At 35.8% G+C, this 22,972-nt stretch overlaps 1 protein-coding gene across 7 annotated transcripts in view; it reads right to left on the bottom strand.

Moving 5' to 3' along the window:
* The window catches only part of frmd4a (FERM domain containing 4A), a 156,729-nt gene that overhangs the window by 84,564 nt on the left and 49,193 nt on the right, over positions 1-22,972 (bottom strand). For 4 of the 7 annotated variants that reach the window (XM_016243326.1, XM_016243334.1, XM_016243347.1 and 1 more), the window contains exon 1: positions 7,346-7,831. The exons of 2 other annotated variants lie outside the window; for them this stretch is intronic. In XM_016243326.1, coding sequence (XP_016098812.1) covers positions 7,346-7,438 — 93 coding nt within the window. In that variant the 5' untranslated portion in view covers positions 7,439-7,831. Of the gene's footprint in view, positions 1-7,345; positions 7,832-13,964; positions 14,170-22,972 lie in introns of those variants that run through there. One more of the 7 variants, XM_016243339.1, reaches the window with a different exon arrangement.

Genomic DNA, 22,972 nt, shown 5'->3' with positions numbered 1-22,972 from the left:
AACCCACGAGAGCGCAGAGGAGGCGGCCGCACACACACACTGAGCCGGTGGAATTAAGCCTGGTGTAACTCCAATCCAAGGCCACCAACAGAAAGCACATACATTTCCTCCCTAAACACCCAGGCGCACCATCACACACCCCCAGAATGGCATGAATAGACTATTGAGAGAGAAAGATTAGTCAAAATATGTGTGTAATGTTCTATGACAGGCCTGTTCCAGCGCATGTGAAATGATCCATTCTCTACTCTTATTTTTAGCACAAAGATCTGTACTTGTTCATGTCTAAGATACATTCGGGACATTTTGGGGGGTGATGCATCCTGTTTTGGGGGATGAATGTGACCCCGGCTAACCCTGGGATCATGCACGGGTGTTTCTGGGAACAGAACATGAGACTTAATTGAAACCAGTAGACGTCAAGTTCACATAGAGGTTGGAGTCATTTAAAAAGCTTTATGTTCTCAGACATGCATGGGATTGTGTGTGTGTGTGTGTGTGTGTGTGTTTATGACTAGGCTGCATTCCAGTCTAATATTCAAAGTAGTCAGAACACACTTCATATCTTCCAATGATATGAGGAAATGTGTGTGTGTGTGTTTGTGTGTGTGTGTGGAGGAATTCAATTCTATTTCTCAGGCTCCTTCAGGGCAGCTGATATTGCAGCATTCACATGCTGAAGTTTGTGAGGGGTATTTGCGCTTGTGTGCATGAGTGTGTGTGTTATGGGATGTTTTTTTCTTCCCAATGATCAGTTTGAGCTTGAGGGGATGTTTAAATGGAGAAGAAAACAATAAAAGTGATAGCGGCAGCTTGGTGTGTGTGCATCCCTGTGTTGAGATTTCTTGAGGGCCCAAGTGGAGAAGCTAGTACATGATGATGTGACAACGCTCTAAATGATCAATGTATCATCTAGATGTCATTAGTAAAAAAATATTTTGACATTTACTTGGAAGGAATCATCAACTCTGCCATGTCTAAGGCCACAAATGTACTCTTTGCAAGTATGAGGATGCACTGTAGGCATGCTGTAGGCTACATTCTTAAAATACATTCTTGCTTTATGTTGGTAATCTTGCTGAGAAAACCAACCCCCTTTCTCAGAATCGACTGTGAGATCATATTCAGATCCACTTCTATCCAACTGATGGACAGAACCAAGTGCCCACCCTACAGGAAGAAAGATCTTTCGCTATTTCCATTGCATCATGACTTTAAAGGGAAAGTCCACCCAAAAATGAAAATTCTGTCAACATTTACTCCCCCTCATGTCATTTCAAACCCATGACTTACTTTCTTATGTGGAACATAAAAGAAGATATTTTGAAGAATGTTGGTTTCCAAACCAAAAAAATATTATGGAAGTATATTATGGACCAGAAACTGTTTGGTCACCAGCATTCTTCAAAATATCTTCTTTTGGTAAATAAATGTTGACAGAATTTTCATTCATGACCTCTCAGACGATTGTAATAAATGGGCGGGGTTTAATATGATTAATGATTTGAGAAGTCAGTCTTCACTGGAAGATCAAGTTATGACATTTTGATTAAAAGTCATGAGCACAAAGATTTAAGAAATAAAACAAGCACGGATGAATAATTCAATACAAAACCAATTAGATGCATTTCAAATACAGATAGGTTGAATTTCCACTTTAAACTACCCTAGAATGTTTTGCTGGTTTTATCTGGTCTTAGCTGGTCTCCCGATCTGGCCAAGCTGGTCTTCAACTGAAAAGTGTCCAAGCTTGACAAGGCTGGGAGATCAGCTAAGACCAGCAAACCATCTTAGGCTGGTTCAAGGTTGTATTTTTCCCAGCAGGGAACAGATCTCAGTACTCATAGAGTGATGGTTTCCTTCAAATGTGCCATTAAATCAGATTATGCTATTAGTATGGTAGCTAGGTACAAGAATAGCAAAAGTATAGATAACTTTAACTTGATCAACAAGATTCTCCTCAAAGTTTCGCAGCCATGTCAGTATTTGACCTGAAAGTACTTCCAGTAGAAACAGAAAATTCAGCAATGCATGAAACGCTTGTCAAAGCCAGCAGTATATGCATTCGAGTACTTGCATAAAGTCTAGCCTTAATGAATAAAGATAATATAAATTATAGATAAAGACAAAACACGCACACATTTCTACACATTTTTGATTACAGACACGGCACAATGCATTAGCAACTGTAAATGTGTTACTTTGGAGCATTTTAAAGGACAGCTGACGTTGCACAAGCTCAAGCATACACTTGCATATTAATCCACATTTTGTCTGCATCATGCCTGACCTGCTTCCTAATGGGAGGCAACAGAACAGTTAAATTTAACAAGCCTCAATTAGCACTCTGCTTTAGCCGAGAGTTAGCGCACTGCCCAGAGACAAACTCTACGGAGCACACAAAACAAGACCCAATTAAAGACACACACACACACACACACACACACACACACACACACCAGCAGCGATTCCATCCAATGCAACAAAGCATCTCCAAGGAGAACCCCGGCGGCCCCCTAAACATCAAGGTAGAAAGGAACTGTTTTCCACAGCCAAACTGCTACTGTTGTTTCGCTGAGAGCCTTGGACTGAAAATCTGGCTTTCGAAAACTCTGCAAGTGGTCACACCATATTATAGCAGAGGAACATGCTGAGATAAATTTGTAACTCGACCTCAAAAAGACTCAAAAAGAGGAAACAAGGAGGAGGAGAAGGAAGTGGGAAGCTGAAAGGACAGGAAATAGAACAGAAGAGCATGAAATGGTAAATGAATGACAGAAATACGTGGGTAAGTAAAAGAGTTGGGCAGATGGAGGAGGAGTGAAGCGCAAAAGAGACGAAAAGAACAGGGCTTCTTTCATTGTCTCAATCTAATGAAGCAGAACATATTTGTTTGTCACAAATGACCAACAAGCGTAAAGATTTTACTCTTATGGAAAGCCCTCCAGCTACATGATTGCATTAACCTTCAGTGAAGAAACATCTCATATACAAACACACATACACTCAACTCAAGTTATGCACAAGTTATTAGGAGTCTAATCATAAAACAGTTGCATAAGGCTGAAACCCATCAAGAACATGTCCATGTCATATTTCACCCTGAAACCAAAAGAAAAGAAGGACTGTTAATGGACCATTAAGATTTTGCACACTGTATTTCATATATCATTATTTCCATGACAATTAAATGCATTTCCTTCCATCAATTCTTAATAATATAATGCCTAAAAAACAGTAATTTTATCATTACTGCATTCAAGCAACATATTTTATAATTATATATATATATTTTAAATATTTTATAGTATATATTTTTATAAATTGATTATTTATTTTTTATTTATAATTATTTTTCATAATTAATTAGAATTATATTTACTGTTCAAAATGTTTTTTTTATAACAAAATTTATATTTTTATTCAGCTAGGATACATTCAATTGTTTTTAAAAGTGACATTTATCTCAAATAAATGCTCTTTTTGAATTTTTTTATTCACCAAAAAACCGTGAAAAATGCATCAAAGTTTCCACAAAAATATTAAGCAGTACAATTCTTTTCAACATGGATAATAATATGATATTGAATATAATAAATGAAAATAATAATAATGTTAATTAAGCACCAGATCAGCATATTAGAATAATTTCTGAAGGATCATGTGACACTGAAGACTGGAGTAATGATGCTGAAAATTCAGCTTTGCATCACAGGAATAAATTATATGTTAAAATATTTCAAAGTACAAAACAGTTATTTTAAATTGTAATAATATTTCACAATATTACTGTTTTTACTGTATTTTTAAGTCTTCTTTCAAGCACATATTTAAAAAATCTTACCTGACCTAAACATTCTAACTTTTTTACAATGCAAATAGGCTTAATTTTCTTATTCAAAACATATTTTTTGCATGCTTACACTGTAAAAACATGTCCAGATTGCCTTAAATGTTTAATCAACTTGGCTGCACAAGTCATTTCAACTTAAATTGCATTACACAGACAGGTGAAACATGGATATGTTTTCATGAGAGTCTCCCAAAACAACTTGTCCTCTCTGACAAAGCCTCCTGGCTCTGTGATTATCCTGTGGTGTATGTCTGCTGTCTGTGGGAGCTGTGAGTCAAAATCACTCAAACAGATGAAAATGAGAGATGGCAGAGCACAAACACAAAAGACAAGGGGAAGGAAAAAACAATGAGGGGAAAGAGGGGGGTTTGAGAAGCCTAGTAATCAGAGAAGGAGAATGAAGCCCTTGTTCCTTTGATTAAATCGCTTTGTCTGCTAATAGCAATGGTTATGCCTTATCAACCACTGTCGTCCCCCAAAACCTCGTCTGCCGTCCTCACAGGAAATCCCTAAATTACAACCGTGTTTCAAAAGAGCCAATCAACGCAACCCAGTGAGACAGACTCACAACACACCACAGGCCTTTATTAAAACCAGCGCTGCCTCTTAAAGGCATGCAACAGCCTAAAGACACATTCTAATGAAAACACAAGGAGAAGTCTAGAAAATCAGAGTGAGAGATTCATTAGTCTAAAAGTGACCCGTTTTTGGGTGATTGGCAGCGTCATATTATTCAACTCATCAGTCAGAGTGATTTTGGTTGAATGAACCATTACGCTGCCTCGGTTGCACTCTGATTGACAGCTCATAATTGATGGTTAAACCGGATGGTAGACATCTGTACCCTAGTTTTGACCCATATGGACATATTATAGATTAAACATGCCTTCTTGCAGATAGACAGCTGGAGAAATGGAAGAGAAAGTGCGAGAGAAGGCAAGAAATTGTGAGATGGAAGTTTATGAGAGTGGCAGACATTGCACACACACACACACATATATATGTGTGGGTGTGTGTGTGCGTGTTTACATATAAATTATCTAAATATGTAAAATTATCAATCAACATTTTATACAATACATTTATATAACAAATGTTTAATGTCATTTGAAGACAGATAAACTAATTAAACACAATAAAGTATATATAAAAATAAATAATACAATTAAATGAAATAAATCCAAAAGCACACAGACTTTTTGGCCCACATGTATCTGACATGTTTCTACCAGCAGGACTTCAGATTAAGTTGACAGTCTTTTTTAACACATCTCAGCAGGTACAGTAGTATCTCAGATGGTAGTATGTTCCTCTTCAGCGGGTCTGGGCCAAAACTAAGAAGCTTTAGTCTCGACTGCCATATCCATTCTCTCCTGGCAAGTTCTTGCACATGCATTCAATGCAGAGCAGCCTGGCTATCAAGAAAATCTCACATTAGTCACGGTAGAGTTTTGCGGTGTGTGCTAACGACATTCGTGTTAGATCAGTTAAGTGGATGGATTCTGCTGCCTGCCAGCTCAGCGTTGCTGACAGTGGATGGAATAGCGCTTTTTAAAGCTGCTTTCACAGTAATGAAGAACCACAGTGAATCTGAGTTACATGCACAAACACATTCACATGCTCTCGCAGTGCTGGATACTGCAGGGAGTGAGTATTTCAAATCAGTTTTGCATGTCAGTCTGCATGTGCATGCATGCAGGCATCATGCCACAATGCAGTTAGAGCTAAGTGTCTATAATTTCTCAGCTAAAACTCCCGGCAGCTGAAGGGACAGCCTCAGGCCGCAGAGAGAGAATGACAGCGAAGCGGAGGAGAGCTCTGCAGGGATGCAGTAAAAGTAACGTGCGTGAGGAAATCCTCTAATCAATAATTCAAACTGCTATAATTACACACATCTGTCTCAGTGCAAAACGAGAGAAAGAGAGAGAGACATAATGTGTACTACAGCATTGTGAAATATTAAACACTTCTTGTAATTTTAGTGCACGACGGGATTCAAATGAAACTGGCACACAACAGCCAAATGAAATAGGCATGAATGTAGGCCATTTCACTATCATGTAAAAAGATATAAATTTTTAACATTTCATGTTCTTTTTATGTCATTTGAAAATGTATAGAAGTTTTATAGAAGTGGTTATTTTCTATAGTCAATGTTGATCTGGTATCAAGAAAGTAGGGTGGCCTATAAATGTATATTACTGATGTTATTTTATGTTTTGCATAATTTATATAGTAATTTATAATAAACATACACACACACGTGTATATACCAATAGTTCTAAATATTATTTTTATTTAATGATTTTATATACATCCATCCAGCCATCCAAATTATCTAAATTATTCATCATTAAAAGATAATTAAATATGAATAACTGATTATTAATCATTGATATATATATATACATTTATAATTACATACATATATAATATTTCCCAAATAAAATAAAATTAGATGCACAGACAGACAAACGGTTGGATGGATGGATAGATAGATAGATAGATAGATAGATAGATAGATAGATAGATAGATAGATAGATAGATATATAGATAGATAACATAAAGAATATTAATTCCTTATTAATCATTAAATTTTATATTTAAAATTAGACACACAAATATATGCATTATAAATTATCACTAAATAATAACAATAATATTTATAACTATGATTACTTCTTATATATAAAAAATATATTTAATAAATAATTTAATAATATGATAAAAACTGCCTATATAATGGCTATAATATATCATCATGCATATTTATACATATTTATATCCACATTTTATTACACAGATTTATACAAATGTATATGATGAAATCATCAGGCTTGAAATCATAATGCTATTTTTCATTTGCGATTTTTAAGAACCTGAATCTCCATGATTATTAAATTATTACTTCTTTTTATGGCACAAAGTGTCCACACACACACATACGCATATATAGAGATGCACACACCCACATACAGAGTGAAAGCAAACAAATGCGTATACACACACACACACACACACACACACACATCTGTATGGACAGAACTTTTACCCTGTGGCAGTTCCAGTAAATGACAGTCAGTGCAGTGAGGTGAAGCTCGTCGTATTTTGTCTGCTAACGTGATTCACATAACTCGGCAGGTTGCTGCGTGTTTTGGGGTAATGTTTACCTGATACCAGTATCTTCAGTGAACAAACACTATTACACAACACTGTCATTCAAACTGTCACAGACCTCAGAAAGCCATAATCGTGACAGTGACCCTCATAAGAGCCATATGAAGCATGAGAACAACACAATTCACTGAGATTCCCTGTAAAGCACGCACGCAGGTGCACATCCATCATGCCAACACATAAAAGTCTTATTATCTCCATTGTCTCCTCAGCTGCAGACAAACTAACACACAAGTGCCGCTATTGGCAGCCCTTGATAACCTTGAGCCAGCATTCAAAAACACACAAGATTCACGGATCGTCTCACGTCTTACCCTGTCCTCGCTATTTCGCCTCAGTGTCCCCACCGGCAGCTTGAGGAGAAGCCTGCGGGTTCTACTGGGCGTTACGGCCGCCTGGACCACCATGGTGTGAGTGTGAGCGTCTGGTCCACGAGCGTTCGGCGTCTGCTGTCCCACTACAGACAGACGGGCTGTTCCTCTCTCTCGCTCCGTCTCCACGGCTCCCTCCAGCCAATTTTCCAGCCTGGTTCTGCTTTTCAATGTGTTCGCACTTTCTTTGTTGGTGTTTCTTGCACTCTTTCTGTCCGTTTTGCCTCTGTGTCTTTCAGCGGTGGGCGTCCTCACTATGGTCTTCAGCCCATACTGTGTCGGCTTTCATACTGCTTCCTCAGGAGAAGCGCGTGTGAGTGAGAGAGCGAGCAGAAGGGAGGGAGGTTGTTGTCTCTCTCTCTCTTTCTGTCTCTGGAAGTAGCCGTGGAATGGCGTGTGCACTCCAGATACGTCAGTCTCACCTCCTCCAGTCAAACTCAATTCAGGTCACTGGATTAATATGAGTATTATCACATACACACACGTGAGTCACGTGACGCTGCACAAAAATGTATGCATGTGTTTAGAAAGCAAAGCATTGTATATGTCAATGTTTATGATGAGGGATAAAGTGTGTGTGTGTGTGTGCTGTAAAATATCCATTCTCCTGCTCAAACAGAATATCTGATGTTTTGCCATCTGCTGTTCAGATTAGCTGTAAATCCCATGGCTGCTTTCACCAGACAGACTACACACACACACACACACACACACACACACACACACACACAAACAAAAACCAGCACACACGAACATCTTTAGAATTTTTAAATGTTCTTCACACTAAGAAAATAAATGGTTCTTTTAAGAACTGTTCATTGAATGGTTCTTCTATGGCATCACTGTGAAAACATCCTTTTGGAACCATTATTTTTAAGAGTGTAGTATTTAGTGAGTTTTATGGAAATTGAAACTGCACTGGAACGAGGTGACGTACTGTTGTGTTTATGATAGAGCTTATATTACAAAAACATTCCTGTAATGTTTAAGAAACCATCTGATTCAATCTTAGAAGACAAAACTCTAGTGAGTTGCATGCTTCAACTGCATTTTAAAGGGATCATTTACCCCAAAATGTAAATTATGTCATCACATACTCATGTTGTTCCAAACCTGTATGATTTACTTTCTTCTGTGAAAAAAATTAAAGGTAGTTTGAAGAAATTTTCAGTTTCTTTTTTTTTCATAGAATGGAAGTCAGTGATGTCCTGAACAACACTGGACACCACTGACTTTCATTGTATCAACAAAGAAAGAAAGAAAGAAAGAAAGAAAGAAAGAAAGAAAGAAAGAAAGAAAGAAAGAAAGAAAGAAAGAATTTGTACCATCATGACAGTGAGTAAATGATGAGAGAATTTTTATTTTGGGGTGAAATATCCCTACAAGACATCATGGATACACTCCACTCAGAAACGTTGTTCCAAAAGATAGATAGTAATGTTTTACTGCATTAAAATACCTTTAAAATATTATTCATATATTCAAATAATTTAACTAATCTAAATAAAATGAAAATATATTTTTTACAATTCCCCCCCCAAAAAATGTTCAAGCTTTTCCCTTTTATTTTTTCATTGAACATAGTTCAATAGTTTTCGTTTTAGAACATATCTTTTTTTCTGGAATCACAAAATAAATTCATTTAATGATTAATTAATTGAATTTGCCTGTTTCATTATATATCCATTACATATACTGGTTTCTGTTAATAACATTTTTTTTTAAAAACAAGCGTTTTTGTTTTTTTCATAATACAGCAAAAATAATGAAAATACCTTCTTAGCCTATTTTGGACGAGCCTTCAACAATTGTGTTGGACAACGGGGGGCATCTGAGTCAACAACTAAAATAATATCGGTGTCGGTACTCGGTATCGGCAAGTACCAAAAATAAAAGTATCGGTATCGGGTGAGTACTGGAAAAAGTGGTATCGGTGCATCCCTAGTTACAATTGTAAGATTTAAGGTAGTTATGAGAGAAAAAACACATTTGTTAGATATGAAGTCATAGTGTAAGATATAAAGTCACAATTAGGGGAAATAAAGTTGCATTAATGGGATATCAATTTTATGAGATAAGAGTTATGGAAAATTTCAATTGTTCAAAGAATATTCATGGTGTACAATACAAAGTTGCAATTAGAGTTGCAATACATTTCTATTTATTAGATATAAAAAGTGCAAGAATGGCAAATATAGGTGCAATTGTGCAATAAAAAGTAATATTGTAAGATATAAAGTCACAATTGAACACTGAAAAAAATGATTAATTGAATTTACAATTTTTTTTAAGGTAAGTGGTTGCAATCAATTTATTTTAGCTACATTTAAATAAACAAATTTAGTTGACTAACTTTCAACAATTTTTTTTATTTAAATGTAGCTAAAATCAATTTTTTGCAACCACTTACCTTAAAAATGTAGTATAATTTTTTTCAGTGTAAGATTTAAGGTTGTAGTGGAGAGAAATAAAGTTCCATCTTTAGACAAAATGTCATAGTGTAAGAAATAATGTTACAATTATAGGAAATAAATTTGCATTTATGAGATATAAAAATTTGTGTGAGATAAAAAGTCATGTAAGATAAAAAGTCAAAATTGTAAGCATGTAAAGCTGTAGTTACAAAAAATAGTTGCAACTGTAAGAAATAAAGTGATTATGAAAAAAATAAGTCACAATTATGGGAAACAAAGTTGCATTTATGAGATATAAAAAGTTTCTGGTATCTGAAATTAAGCTGAAAGTATATAAAAAGTTACATTGTAAGATAACAATTCAAAATTGTAAGATTTAAGGTTGTAGCTACAAGAAATATAGTTGTAATTTTGAGATAAAAAGTTATAGTATAGTGATGTCTGATGAAGGCCTTGATAATGGCCGAAGCGTCATTTTAACCAATAAAGTTTTGATCTCTTCAAGAGTGAGTGCTGCACCTTTTCTAACTGACATGGCCTTTAGATTTTTGGTTGCACTTCTTCTTTCGTTGGTAGAGCACCTCTTTTCAGTAATCTTTGTATATAAAGTTATAGTGCAAGATATAAAGACACAATGACAGAAAATACAGTTGCATTTATGAGATACAGCATAATAAGTTTCAATTATAGGAAAAAAGTTTCCAATTGTGAGATAAAAAACAATCATATTGTAAAATAAAAATTCACCATTTCAATACATAAAGGCTTTACAGCATGGAAAATCCTCTTTTTTGTGATATGATTCCTTTGCATATCAAAGTGGAAGAAAAATCAATGCGAGACAATACATGGGAGTCGCCCCCTTCATCGGTACACAAACTAAAAGACGTCTTACATAACACATGACGAAGGCACATAAGGATCTTCCAAAACCCTATTCAATAAAAGCCAAATAAACCACAACAGCGAGAGGGACAGAGTGTTTTGTCCCCAGTGAAACGTTTGAATGCTGGTTGTCGCTGCTTTGTGAGCTGGAAACATGAAGAAAGAACCTGCAGTTTCTTCAGGCTGAAACATTGGAACAATGCCGTGTGTGTGAGGTGCATTTACAATAGAAATCACTGAATACAGCACAACACTACAGCACTGCCAAACACACAAGCCAAAGGCAAACAAACACGCACAATGGAGTTTATCGCTCATTCTTTAGTGACTGGGTTCACCCTGTCCTCTAGTTGGCCGTTCTTACTCTTGGGAGACTCACATATACACTGTGCAAATATGTGTGTGTGTGTGTGTGTGTGTGTGTGTGTGTGTGAGATAGAGGGGCAATAAAATGGAGTCACGGCCAGCTTTGCCCTTTACACCACCCAACTGTTCCCATGGTGACCAGTGACAGACTACTGCCCATGCCCTCTGCCATCAGAACTACTGAATCATCAACTCACACACACACACACACACACACACACACACGCAGTGCGATATTTAAATAATACATGATAAAAAATGTAATTACATAGTAAGACAGATTTTTTTATTTGGATGAATACTTTTATTCAGCCAGGACCGATCAAATTGATCAGAAATGATAGTAAAGACATTTATAATGTTATAAAAGATTTATAATTTAGATAAATGTTGTTCTTTTGAATTTTCTGTTCATCAAAGGATCCTGAAAAAAATGTATGACCGTTTCCACAAAAATATTAAACATCACAAAATTGCATTTTGAAATATGTTAAAATAAAAAACAATTATTTAAAATTATTTGTAATATTATTTCACAATTTTGCTGTATTTTTGGTAAAAAAACATAAGAATAAAAATAAAAATAAATAAATTAATTAAAAAAAATAAAACACTATAACCAAACCCCAAACTTTTAAACAGAGTGTATAACATACAGACTCCAGAGCATCTACCTCAAATTCTTATTTACTTCAGAGTACAATTACATCACATCCTTATATCAAATGTTTTTGATTTGGGACAGCATACACCTCTGGGAAAATAACCTTCATTCTTTGTTCCTAAAAGATCTGACAACAGAACATTGCGCATCACCAAAACCAGCATTTAATCTGACAGACTGAAACTTTTTTGTGGAACTAAATTAATCTTTTCCAAAAATAACATCAGCGGCATTGTTGAAATATCTTACGTCCGGAGATTAAAATAAAGGGATTATGAACCGGTTGGGTAAAAATAATCAGAGCTTTGTTCTTAGATTTCCTGAAGGCACCGCAGCCTCTTGATGAGAGACAGCAGAAGCACATATGCTGTTAGGCTCTCAGTGACTACACAATCCACACTATGATTATTAAACAGTCATTAAACAGAAAGAAGGAAAGACATGCGGATTGTATTCAAATATGAGCTATCTTTCATTTACACACACAAACACACACACACAGGTTTGTTTTTGTGAAAAGTGGGGACTCTCCATAGGCGTAATGGTTTTTCTACTGTACAGACCGTATATTCTATTGCCCTTTACCAACCCTACCCCTAAACCTACCCCTCACAGGAAACTTTCTGCTATTTCAGATTTTCAATACACTCCATTCTGTGTGATTTATAAGCGTTTTGAAAAGTGGGGACATGGGGTAATGTCCTGAAAAGTCACCTTCTCCTTGTAATACCTATGTTATACCCTTGTCATTATACAAATTTATGTCCTCATTTGTCACAAAAACGCGCGCACACACACACACACAACTAGTTTTTTTTAAAGACTGCAAAGTTCTGGGTGCTTACCAGGGTGTTTCTATGCAGTTGCTAACATGTTCTGTGCGTGTGTGTTTTTTTACTACCCCAATAGAAAAGAATCAATCCTCAAGCGCAAATCCCTCCTTCAATGTAAGTCTATGGGATTTTTCCACTTGTTTTATCATTCACAAGGCTAAAATCTCTTTTAGAAAGGTATATCAGCAACATTACATTGAAGTCAATCCTTAATCCTTACTTAAAATTCAGGCCTTTGTGTTTCAGTGCAATCATAATCATGGAAATTATAGCAGTTTTTCTTTAACTGGCACACATGCACAACTGAACACACACACACAAACTACCAGAATGCACTGCAAAAGTCTCAAGCATCTGTTAGGCCTGCGGTGTGTCACTCAGGTGAGATGACTGAATTATTTACAGCAGTGAAACTTCAGCATAAACTTTTTCATCGGCATCATCATTTTCATCACCTTGCAGACACTGATGAAACACATGTTTGAGCACAAGTCAAGATCAGATAAAAAACAACTCAAGCCCTAAAGGGATAGTTCACCCAAAATGAAAATTCATCATTTATACTCCCATGTCATCCTAAACCTGTATTACTTAGTTTTTTTCTGTGTAATGCAAAAGAAGATATTTTGAAGAAACGCTTTCGCTTTCAAAATATCTTCTTTTGGGTTACATAGAAGAAAGAAAGTCATACAGCTTTAGAACAGCATGGGTAAATGATAACACACACTTTATTTTAATTTTTTATTTAAACTATATTTACTTATAATCTATATGAAATAATGTTTCCAAAAACAAAGAACAATTCTAGGCTCCCCAAAGAACCTTTGAAATCTCTTTAAAGACACTTTTTCGTTAGTGTGAAGTACATTTTAATAATCTAAAGAATAATTTTTTCCCACAATAAGAACCTATTGTGCAATGTTACATGGATTTGACAAATTCTACTTGGCACCCTTAGATGCCAATAAAGAATCTTCATTTTAAAGAGTGTATTTAAAAATGTGATATAGACAGTGGCAATAACAAATGTTAATAATATGGTACTTTGATATATATATATCATGATGATAAGTAGGTATTTAAATGGTATCCCAAGTTGCTTCAAAGAATAACATGGTGTCACATGCAAAATGGTATCATGGTATTTTTGGCACAACATTAACACTCTTAAAAATAAAGGTTATTTATTGGCATCTGTGGTTCAATAAAGAAACTTTTAACATCCATGGAACCTTTGCAATGAACCTTTTAGTGGAAACAATTATTCAGAGTATAAAAATGTTCTTCACACTAAGAAAAAAAAAGGTTCTTTGAGGAACCCAAAATGCTTTTTCTATGGCATTGCTGTGAAAACCCCTGCTTGAATGCCAAAAAGAGAAAAATAACATAATTTGACTTACAAACACGTCCATTAGCATGTGCTCCAGAGTCGTTTCCAGGTCATCGAGTCTTGCTGCCAGTGTCATGATGGCTTATGCAGTCAAACCAAAACAACTAACTCAACATAAACCAATGACAACTTCAAATACGAGGAAAACAAAGTTGTTAACATCAAATGTTTGCACACTATAGCCAAAATGCACATCCGCTTTCCAAAAATTGGAACATCCTTAACAGGAATGTCGACATGTCCACATGCAATGTCCACATTCTAGGATAAGCTCCAAATACTTTTTTTTAAATCAATGTTCTCAGCCAGAAGATATCTCGATCCCTTTGCTTTGCTTCTCAGAGGTCCGTCCCAGTCCAGAGAATATTTGATTTAGCTCCACATCCCAGAAAAACCTCTAATTGCAGCCACGTGAAGACCTGGCTCAATTCTTGAAAGTCTGCACCGTATGACAACCACATGACACGTCTAAGTCTCTCATACACTTCCTCCAGTTGTTCACATTCTCACACGCAGGACATCACTGAGACAAGAACAGACTGTCCAGCTGACTTCACATGGGGACAAAACTTCATTACTGAGGATGACCAACCATCTATGTGTGTGTGGATCAGTGTGTCCGCCTCTTCTTGGGGGCAGTGGACCCACAGTAGACCCCATTGTGCACCAGGACCCATGAGGATGAGGAGGACCCGCGAGGGTGTCTGTGTCTAATGTCCGTCTCATTCACACAGACCTTCTGATCAATGTGGCTTTGTGTTGTCCATTAACGAAGGGCCAAGAATGTCTCTGTGATGCCCCGGCCACAAAACAAGGCAGAGTCTGGAAACTTATGTAACTGATCGAGAGTTTACTGCTGTTTATGTCTCATGCAATGTGATTAGTGTTCTCAATATGGGGTGCTGTCAGAATGAGAGTTCAGAATGTGCCATCAGAATGTGTTTGTAATAAGCAAATCCACCATTAAGATGTTTTTAACTTCAAACCATTGCTTCTGGCTAAAATATGAGACTTTCTCTAGTATAAAAAAGTCATCTTGTCTGAATCAGGAAAGAAATATGCACAGATCAAGCACCATTTACAAGTAAAAACTAGGGATGCTCCGATCCGCCTTTTTCGCCTCCGATACCGATTCCGATACCTAGGGTTCAGTATTGGCCAATACAGATACCGATCCGATACCAGTGAAGTTTTTTTCCCTAATTTAAATAAATGTCGAATTTATATATCTCTGTGTGTGGAACTGATAATGATTCTTTCACAATCTACTAGATACAGACTACTTCATTATAAAGAAAAATAAAATAAACAAATATGAAAAAATATAGACTAGTATACAGTATATATTTTTAATATATATATAAATATAAGTTATGGTACAGCTTTTTAAATATCTGAAAGTACACTCTTAATATCAGTCAGTCAAGCAGTCAAGCATTATAATATGTTAATCAAGTATTTTTTAATAATAGAAGTTTAGTAATTAGAATTAAAACTTGGTAACCATGAACTTAGGGTTAACCTATAATCTGGCTTCAGAAGTAACACTGAATAATTCGAACAGTCGGAGAGAAAAAAAAAAAAATCTCGGATTTGGATCGGCTCTCTCTGATCGATACCCGATCCGAGAAAAATGGCATTATCGGAGCCGATACCCGATATGAATATCGGATCGGCGCATCCCTAGTAAAAACAGTCCAAAACCGTTTTGAACAAATATATCGGTGGATTTTGATGTGAGAGGACAGCAAGGGATGGAAATTTTCACTGGAGGCAGCGTTATATGGATTATGGATTTTGGCCAGAAGCGATGGTTTACAGTAAAATATCGCATAAATGCATAAAAAAAATTATGCATTTGTTTCTTACAAACATGTAGCTTTTCACTTCACAAGATGTTAATTGATGGATTGGAGTCGTGTGGATTATTGTGATGCTTTTATCAGCTGTTTGGACTCATTCTGACGGCACCCATTCACTGCAGAGGAGTGATTTAATGCTAAATTTCTCCAAATCTGTTCTGATGAAGAAACAAACTCATCTACATCTTGCATGGCCTGAGGATGAGTAACTTTTCAGCAAATTTTCATTGTGAACTATTCCTTTAATGTGTGTGCAAGCAAGCCAGAAAGATGAGAGAAAAACACACAAGGGTGTAATTATAAATAGCAGGATGTGACTCCATTTGAGTCACAGTCAAATTTCAGCCAGAGAACACACACACACTTACAGATGCTAACAGCTGTTGGCTAATCAAACAGGCCTAATCCTGTGAGCATTTGCACACATGCTGAGTTATTCTAGCTCACCTTGTGCAAATGCAAAGCTACAAAACATCCCAAACGCAGAGGCAGCCATATGCTGAATCAATGATCAAACACGAAATATGCATTCATGCGTGCTTCACACTGTCAGAATTTAATTTAAACTATCTACTGCGTAATGAACAATGATCAGCGGTCTAAGCATTTTTGAAGAGCTTCTTTTTATAGAGCTGAACACCATAGAAACACATTTTCTCACGTGTCTGAATACCATGGAAACGTATTCATTCTGATTTTAACAGCACAGAGGCATGAGTAGACCTAAATATAAAAACTATTGGTTAGTCTTCTTAAAACAATAGTCACAAGGTCAGATTCACATTTTGTAGCGTTACAAAATGTGCCAGGAGATAAAACCTAATGCAAAATATTTGTAATTTTAAATAATTCAAATAAAAGAATATCTCGGTTTCCACAAAAATTACAAGCAGCACAACACTAAATCAGCATTTTAGAATGATTTCTGACAGATGATGTGACACTGAAGACTGGAGTGGGCCATCTTTGAATAAATTACATTTTTTAAATATATTTAAATAGAACACTGTTATTTTAAATTTGAATAATAATTCACAATTTTACTGTTATTAGTGTATGCTTGATCAAATAAATGCAGCCTTAGTGAGCAGAAGAGACATTTAAAAAACAAAAAACATAATAAACAGACTGACACCAAACTTTTGAATGATAGTGTACACTTACACCATCAACATCATTATAAATTCCAATTAACACCAACACAGTACAAACCCACACTGCACAAATGATCAGATAAGATGCCAGGACTGATACAAGCAAAGAGTGTTGACCTACAGTTTGACCTCTATGAAGATGACAGATTCACATACTCACACGCACCTTAATATGACAGCTCATTATATCAAAATCTTGTTGACCCCTTGAACCCAAATTCAATGTGGGTGATAATGACCTTTGACCTAGCTGAGGCACATTCACATTACAAATTACATTCTAGTATATTTCTGCGCATTCAAAATGTAATGTACCTTCCATTACATACTGTATATTGTTGTTCTAAACCACATATCAATGCATTTAAAACAACATACACACCTAAACTGCAGGGCAAAACCCACATAGTGGTGGTGAGTTTTGCATGGGCAAGCACAGCGTATATTTGCATAGGCAAGCACTGGTTATATAAAATCACAACGCCCTTCATTAAAACGATCCTTTTCAATATATAAAGTATGTAAGATAATATGTAATAATATAAACAAAACTATTATGTTCCCCAGGAAAACTTTGCATTAGTTCCATCATAAAACTTTTGCAATGCAAAAGCATTTAAATAATTTTTTTGCACTTGCCATAATTTTAGAGGCTCTGTAAATCATAAACATAATCAAGCATGTGCACCTTTCTAATGTAACTCTAAATTGCTTTCTTACCATAAATGGGAACATGGTGCACTTTAGTTTTTAGTCCAGGAAGACACTCCTCTTCACTGTCACATGAATTATTTTGTTCTGCACTGGGACTGACTCAAAGTTCCTGCTGTTCATGTTCAATGTCACAGCCAACGTCCTCAACAGAGCACATTTTTTGATTAAGCACAGCCGTCTGTCAGATATCCAAAGAGCTCTGACCTTATTTTGACTCTCCACGTCCATTCAGTAGCAAATTAACATAGCAACTCAGCTGCATTTATGGTTCAGAAACAAAAGTTCTCTTCAGTGCACACGCAAACATGACCAGCAGCCACTCTCACACACTCTTCTAGGCTTAACACACACACACGAGAGGAGAAAGACTTAGGTGATCCATTTACTCTTTCCAACTTTCCTTAATTGATAAACATCACTTGCTTAATCTACTATGGTACTGCTGTTTACAGATACAGATTTTTATTAACCTATGCCTCTGAATATAAGTCTAAGGGTCTTTATTATTCAAATCCATAACTAAAAGTATAATTAATAGCATAGTAATGCTTACCTTAGTATATGCAATTGTCCCTAGCAATTGCAATACTCACTAAGCCATGGCTCAATTACCAGCCTGTGTGTTTGAAGCCGTTTCAAATCAGAAATCATTGTTCATCAAAGAAAGATCATGGACACTATCAGCCTGACATTTACACACAACTACATGCTCATCCACTGACATCAGGAGTAAAAAGAGCCAAAACATGCTCTCACATCAGTTCGGTTTGATTACTTTTCTCCATCTGTTTAAGTGTCTGTCCTGCACTGGGTTAGGTGGGGCATTATTTACACTGGCACAAACACAGACAATTTACACATTTTGCCAACAAAGTTCTCAGTGTTTGCACTGACATCAACTTCAACAAAGCAAAACGAAGCCAGAATGAAATTAAAATTCATGAAGATTCTGTTTCTAATTTCTCTATTACTTCTGTCTCTGCCCTTTTTGGTTTTGTATTTATATTTAAAGGGATTCCTTTAACACTATTTATACTTAAAGGAGTCATATGATGCTGCTAAAAAGAACATTATTTTGTGTATTTGGTGTAATGAAATTTGTTTATGCGGTTTAAGGTTAAAAAAACACATTCTTTTCCACATACTGTACATTATTGTTTCTCCTCTATGCCCTTCAGCCTTTCTGAAACGCGTCGATTTTTACAAAGCTCATCGGTCTGAAAAAGCGAGGTGTGCTGTGAATGGACAGCTATCCAGTGCGTTGTGATTGGCCGAATACCTCAAGCGTGAGACGGAAATGTTACGCCCCTCACCATACTGTGATGATGCCCTGTCAGATATGACCCCTTTAAAGTTTATTATTGAATTTCACATTTTGTTACTTTTGCCCGTCCTTTATCCTTTAATTTCTCTTCTTTCAGATATGTTTTATTTATTCAATACTATATATATATATATATATATATATATATATATATATATATATATATATATATACCATTTTCAAAAACAATGTTTTGTATTATGTTATCCTGTTTTTATTTTGTTTTATTGTGTCATTTAGTTGTATTTTTTTTAGTTATTTTTACTTAATCAAAATAAACCAACTGCAGTTTTTTTAAGATTAATTGGAATGCACAATGAAAAAACTTGAAAAAATTGAAAATTGTTAAAAACTGAGTTATCTCTTTTTGCAAATGAACTCTTCATATATATATAATAAAATTTATATAATATGTATATATATAAATAATCGTATAATATTATATATTTATCACATTAGTGGTATTAGGGTAATAACAGGTAATAATAGTATAATTAAAATATTAATATAATTGTTTTCTAATATGATACTATCAAACTATATTTCAGCTTTTATTTAGAAAAATGTAATATATAAAAATGTAATACATAATGGACAGTTTAATAAACATTGCTGTCTTTGATCATATTGCATTTGCTGTCTTTTTATAAAAGCAACTTGAGACCATGCATTACAGATCTTTTAGCTCCTTCTCTCTCACACTCACCCTGCTTGTCTTGTAAACAGGATTAAGCACTATAGTGTGTCCACTTTAACCCCTTAAATAATCTTCAGGTCAAGAGTCTAAATCACAAGACCACAAAGTGGTTTTCGTCTCAGTGGTTCTTAACCTACCCATACACCAGACTAAAATCCGTTTAGGCATCACTACTGTTCATCCTGTAGGTATTCTCAGTTATGTTGTTGCTAAAGTGAGTGAGTGACGTGTGGCCAAGTATGGTTACCTATACTAGGAATTAGTGCTCTGCATTTAACCCATCCTTAGTGCACACACACAGCAGTGAACAAACACACCGTGAACACACACCCGGAGCAGTGGGCAGCCATTTATGCTGCGGCGCCCGGGGAGCAGTTTGGGGGTTCGATGCCTTGTTCAAGGGCACCTCAGTCGTGGTATTGAAGGTGGAGAGAGCGCTGCACATTCACTCCCCCCACCCACAATCCCTGCCGGTACGAGACTCGAACCCGCAACCTTTGGGTCACGAGTCTGACTCTCTAACCATTAGGCCACAACTTCCCCAAAGTCGGGAAACTAACATGATAAACTTTTAAAGTTTTCCAACACACAAAAACATCACTGAAATTGAGCATTCTAGGTTATGCAATGCAGTTTTGGCACAATTAAATCTCACCTGTGATGTCAGTCAACAAACCACAGATTGTGAGTGTGATTTCTGTGTGTAATAAAGGGCTCTTTGTATTCTCTGTGTATCAAGGTGACCTCGAATGCAGCAGTGTGGACTGATATCCTCACACTCTTTCAGTCTTCTATCTTTCTATATTTCGTTCCATTCCATCCATACTTTATTCTTACTGATTTTTTTTCCTTTACTCTCTACCTTTATGTCATCACTGTGTCTACTACCCACAATGCCCTACTTTTCCACCTGAGTCAGCGTTGGCTCTCTGGCCTATATAGATTTCTGCTTCCCTCTCTCAAACACACACAAACACACACACAGACTCAAATGCCCACACACCATCGATGGGAACCTGTGTTTGTGAATCTCTCTGATAAAGACGCAGTACGGTGAGTCACGAGTCAGCATTTTCTGCCCTACTAAACTCAGAGAACAGCCATAATTCAGAGGGATTCAAGGACACACACACACACACACACACACACACAGACACACACACACCATCTACTCCAGAATAGCACGTGGATCTCGTATAAATTAAACATAACCTGGGTTAAAGTTTCAAGAGGATTCTGGGTATAAAAGTCACAACAGGAGCATGTCAAGAGACTCCCAAAGAACATGGTAAAATACTTTATCATTACTGCATACACACACACACACACACACACTTAGCATACTGCATAAGAATATGCTATTACAATCACAGCTACAAACAAACACACGTGTGGGCACATTCACCTCCCTACTGAGCTGCTTTTTTAAAAAAAAGTCAAATTCTAAGTAGAACATAAATACAAAATTAATTCATAATGGAATGGGAAGTCAAATGTGAGGTGTAAAATGTAAAGTATAATGCAAAACTAATGTAAAATCAAATGTGATGTGACAATTAAAATGTGAAGTAGAATGTGTAGATTCAAATGTAAATTAAAAATGCAAAATGGAACGTAAACTAAAGTCAAATGTAAATTGTAATGTAAAATCAAATGTCAAATTTCAGGTGGAATTAAATTAAAAATATATGTAAATGTGCAAAACCGAATATAAAAGTCAAAAGTGCAGTGCGATCTAAATTCAAAAATATGAAATAGAATGTAAAGTTAATTGTGGGGTTTAAAGTAAACTCAAAAATGACAAAATGAAAAATGGAATGTGTAAAGTCATGTAAATTGAAAAGTATGTAAATTAATTTCATCTTCTGATGATGATCATCATTTATACTTCAGAGGTCACACACAATATTACTGCAAACCGTAGCAGGACAGTCCCTAAAACTTATTAAAATATCTGACTCTTTCTTACCCACCATTAAAAATCAAATGTTAATTTGATAATTCAAGTGTTAAAAAGTAATGCAATTTAAAATATATATGCTGTTTTTTTCACATTTCACAGAAACACCACACTTGACTGCATGACTGCACATGTGAAAAAGAGATGGAGTGTGTGTGTGTGTGTGTGTGTTCATCTGATCTTTAACTCTCTCATCTAAGTGACATTCTGAATCACATAAACCAATTTCATGCATGAGGTGAACCAACGATCCATGTTCATAATCACCTTAAGTGTGTGAGTAAATTGTGCCTCCAGTCATTCAGCCACTGTAAGGGATCCAAGCAAAACACTGACAATTAAATATTCAATCATGATCACCTACAATCTCAATGAGTCACCAAGCAGAAACAAGTGTTCTGCATAATAACAATAACAACAATTATAATTCATGTACTCATAAACACTCAGTGAAGTATATAATGAGACGTTTCTGAAAAAAATGGAGATAGACTGACAAAAATGACAGACAGATAGATAGATAGATAGATAGATAGATAGATAGATAGATAGATAGATAGATTGATTACAGGACAAGGTTTTTGGGAGGTGGATGCGTGCAAAAAAACATTATCAGATGCCAACACATTGACTTCAAAGGAAACATTTCTAAGTGTACTTAATTATAGTTTTTATTCCTTTATCTGCTGTTGCTTTCTTACCAATACTTGTACGTCTGGTTTAACTTCATTTAACTGCCAGTTCACCTGCTACTACTCTTAACTTCTGAATGATAACACCCAGTAATTATAGATATGTCTTCAAACGCTTGCGTACTAAAATAAAAACAACTTCAGTGCCTTGGATTGTCTCCAACAGCTAAGCGTAAAAAACTGTTTTTGTGGTTTTCTTTACAGGATAACGGTTATACAGACTCTAAACTCCCACTCTAAATATTGTGACAATGTATGGGCAATTTGCAGATCAGTGCCTCAAGAGTTTTGGCTGGTCTCTGTGTCTCTTCATGTTACAATTTGAATGGAATGAAAATGATTCTGAGGAAAAAAAGCCATAATGCTATAAGATATAATGCATTCTGCTCCATGTGACAATACAGAAAGTTGAAGCAGTAGGCATTTTATAGCACAGTATTCATGTTTCCTTCACTACTTTTTCTGCTGATTCTACAGCACCACGAAATAAATTATATTTTACATGAGCTGCAGACTGAATGTATTGTGATGAGATAAAAAGAAAGAGTACTGCTAAATTATGGAACAAAATCCCCCCCCCCCCCCATTTTTCTTTTTTTTTATCTTCAACACCCC

Source organism: Sinocyclocheilus grahami, unplaced genomic scaffold (genome assembly GCF_001515645.1).
Source record: "Sinocyclocheilus grahami isolate Dianchi unplaced genomic scaffold, SAMN03320097.WGS_v1.1 scaffold22.1, whole genome shotgun sequence".
Lineage (NCBI taxonomy): Eukaryota > Metazoa > Chordata > Actinopteri > Cypriniformes > Cyprinidae > Sinocyclocheilus > Sinocyclocheilus grahami.
The sequence above is the reverse complement of the archived record's forward strand: the minus strand, read 5'-3'. Positions and strand labels throughout refer to the sequence as shown.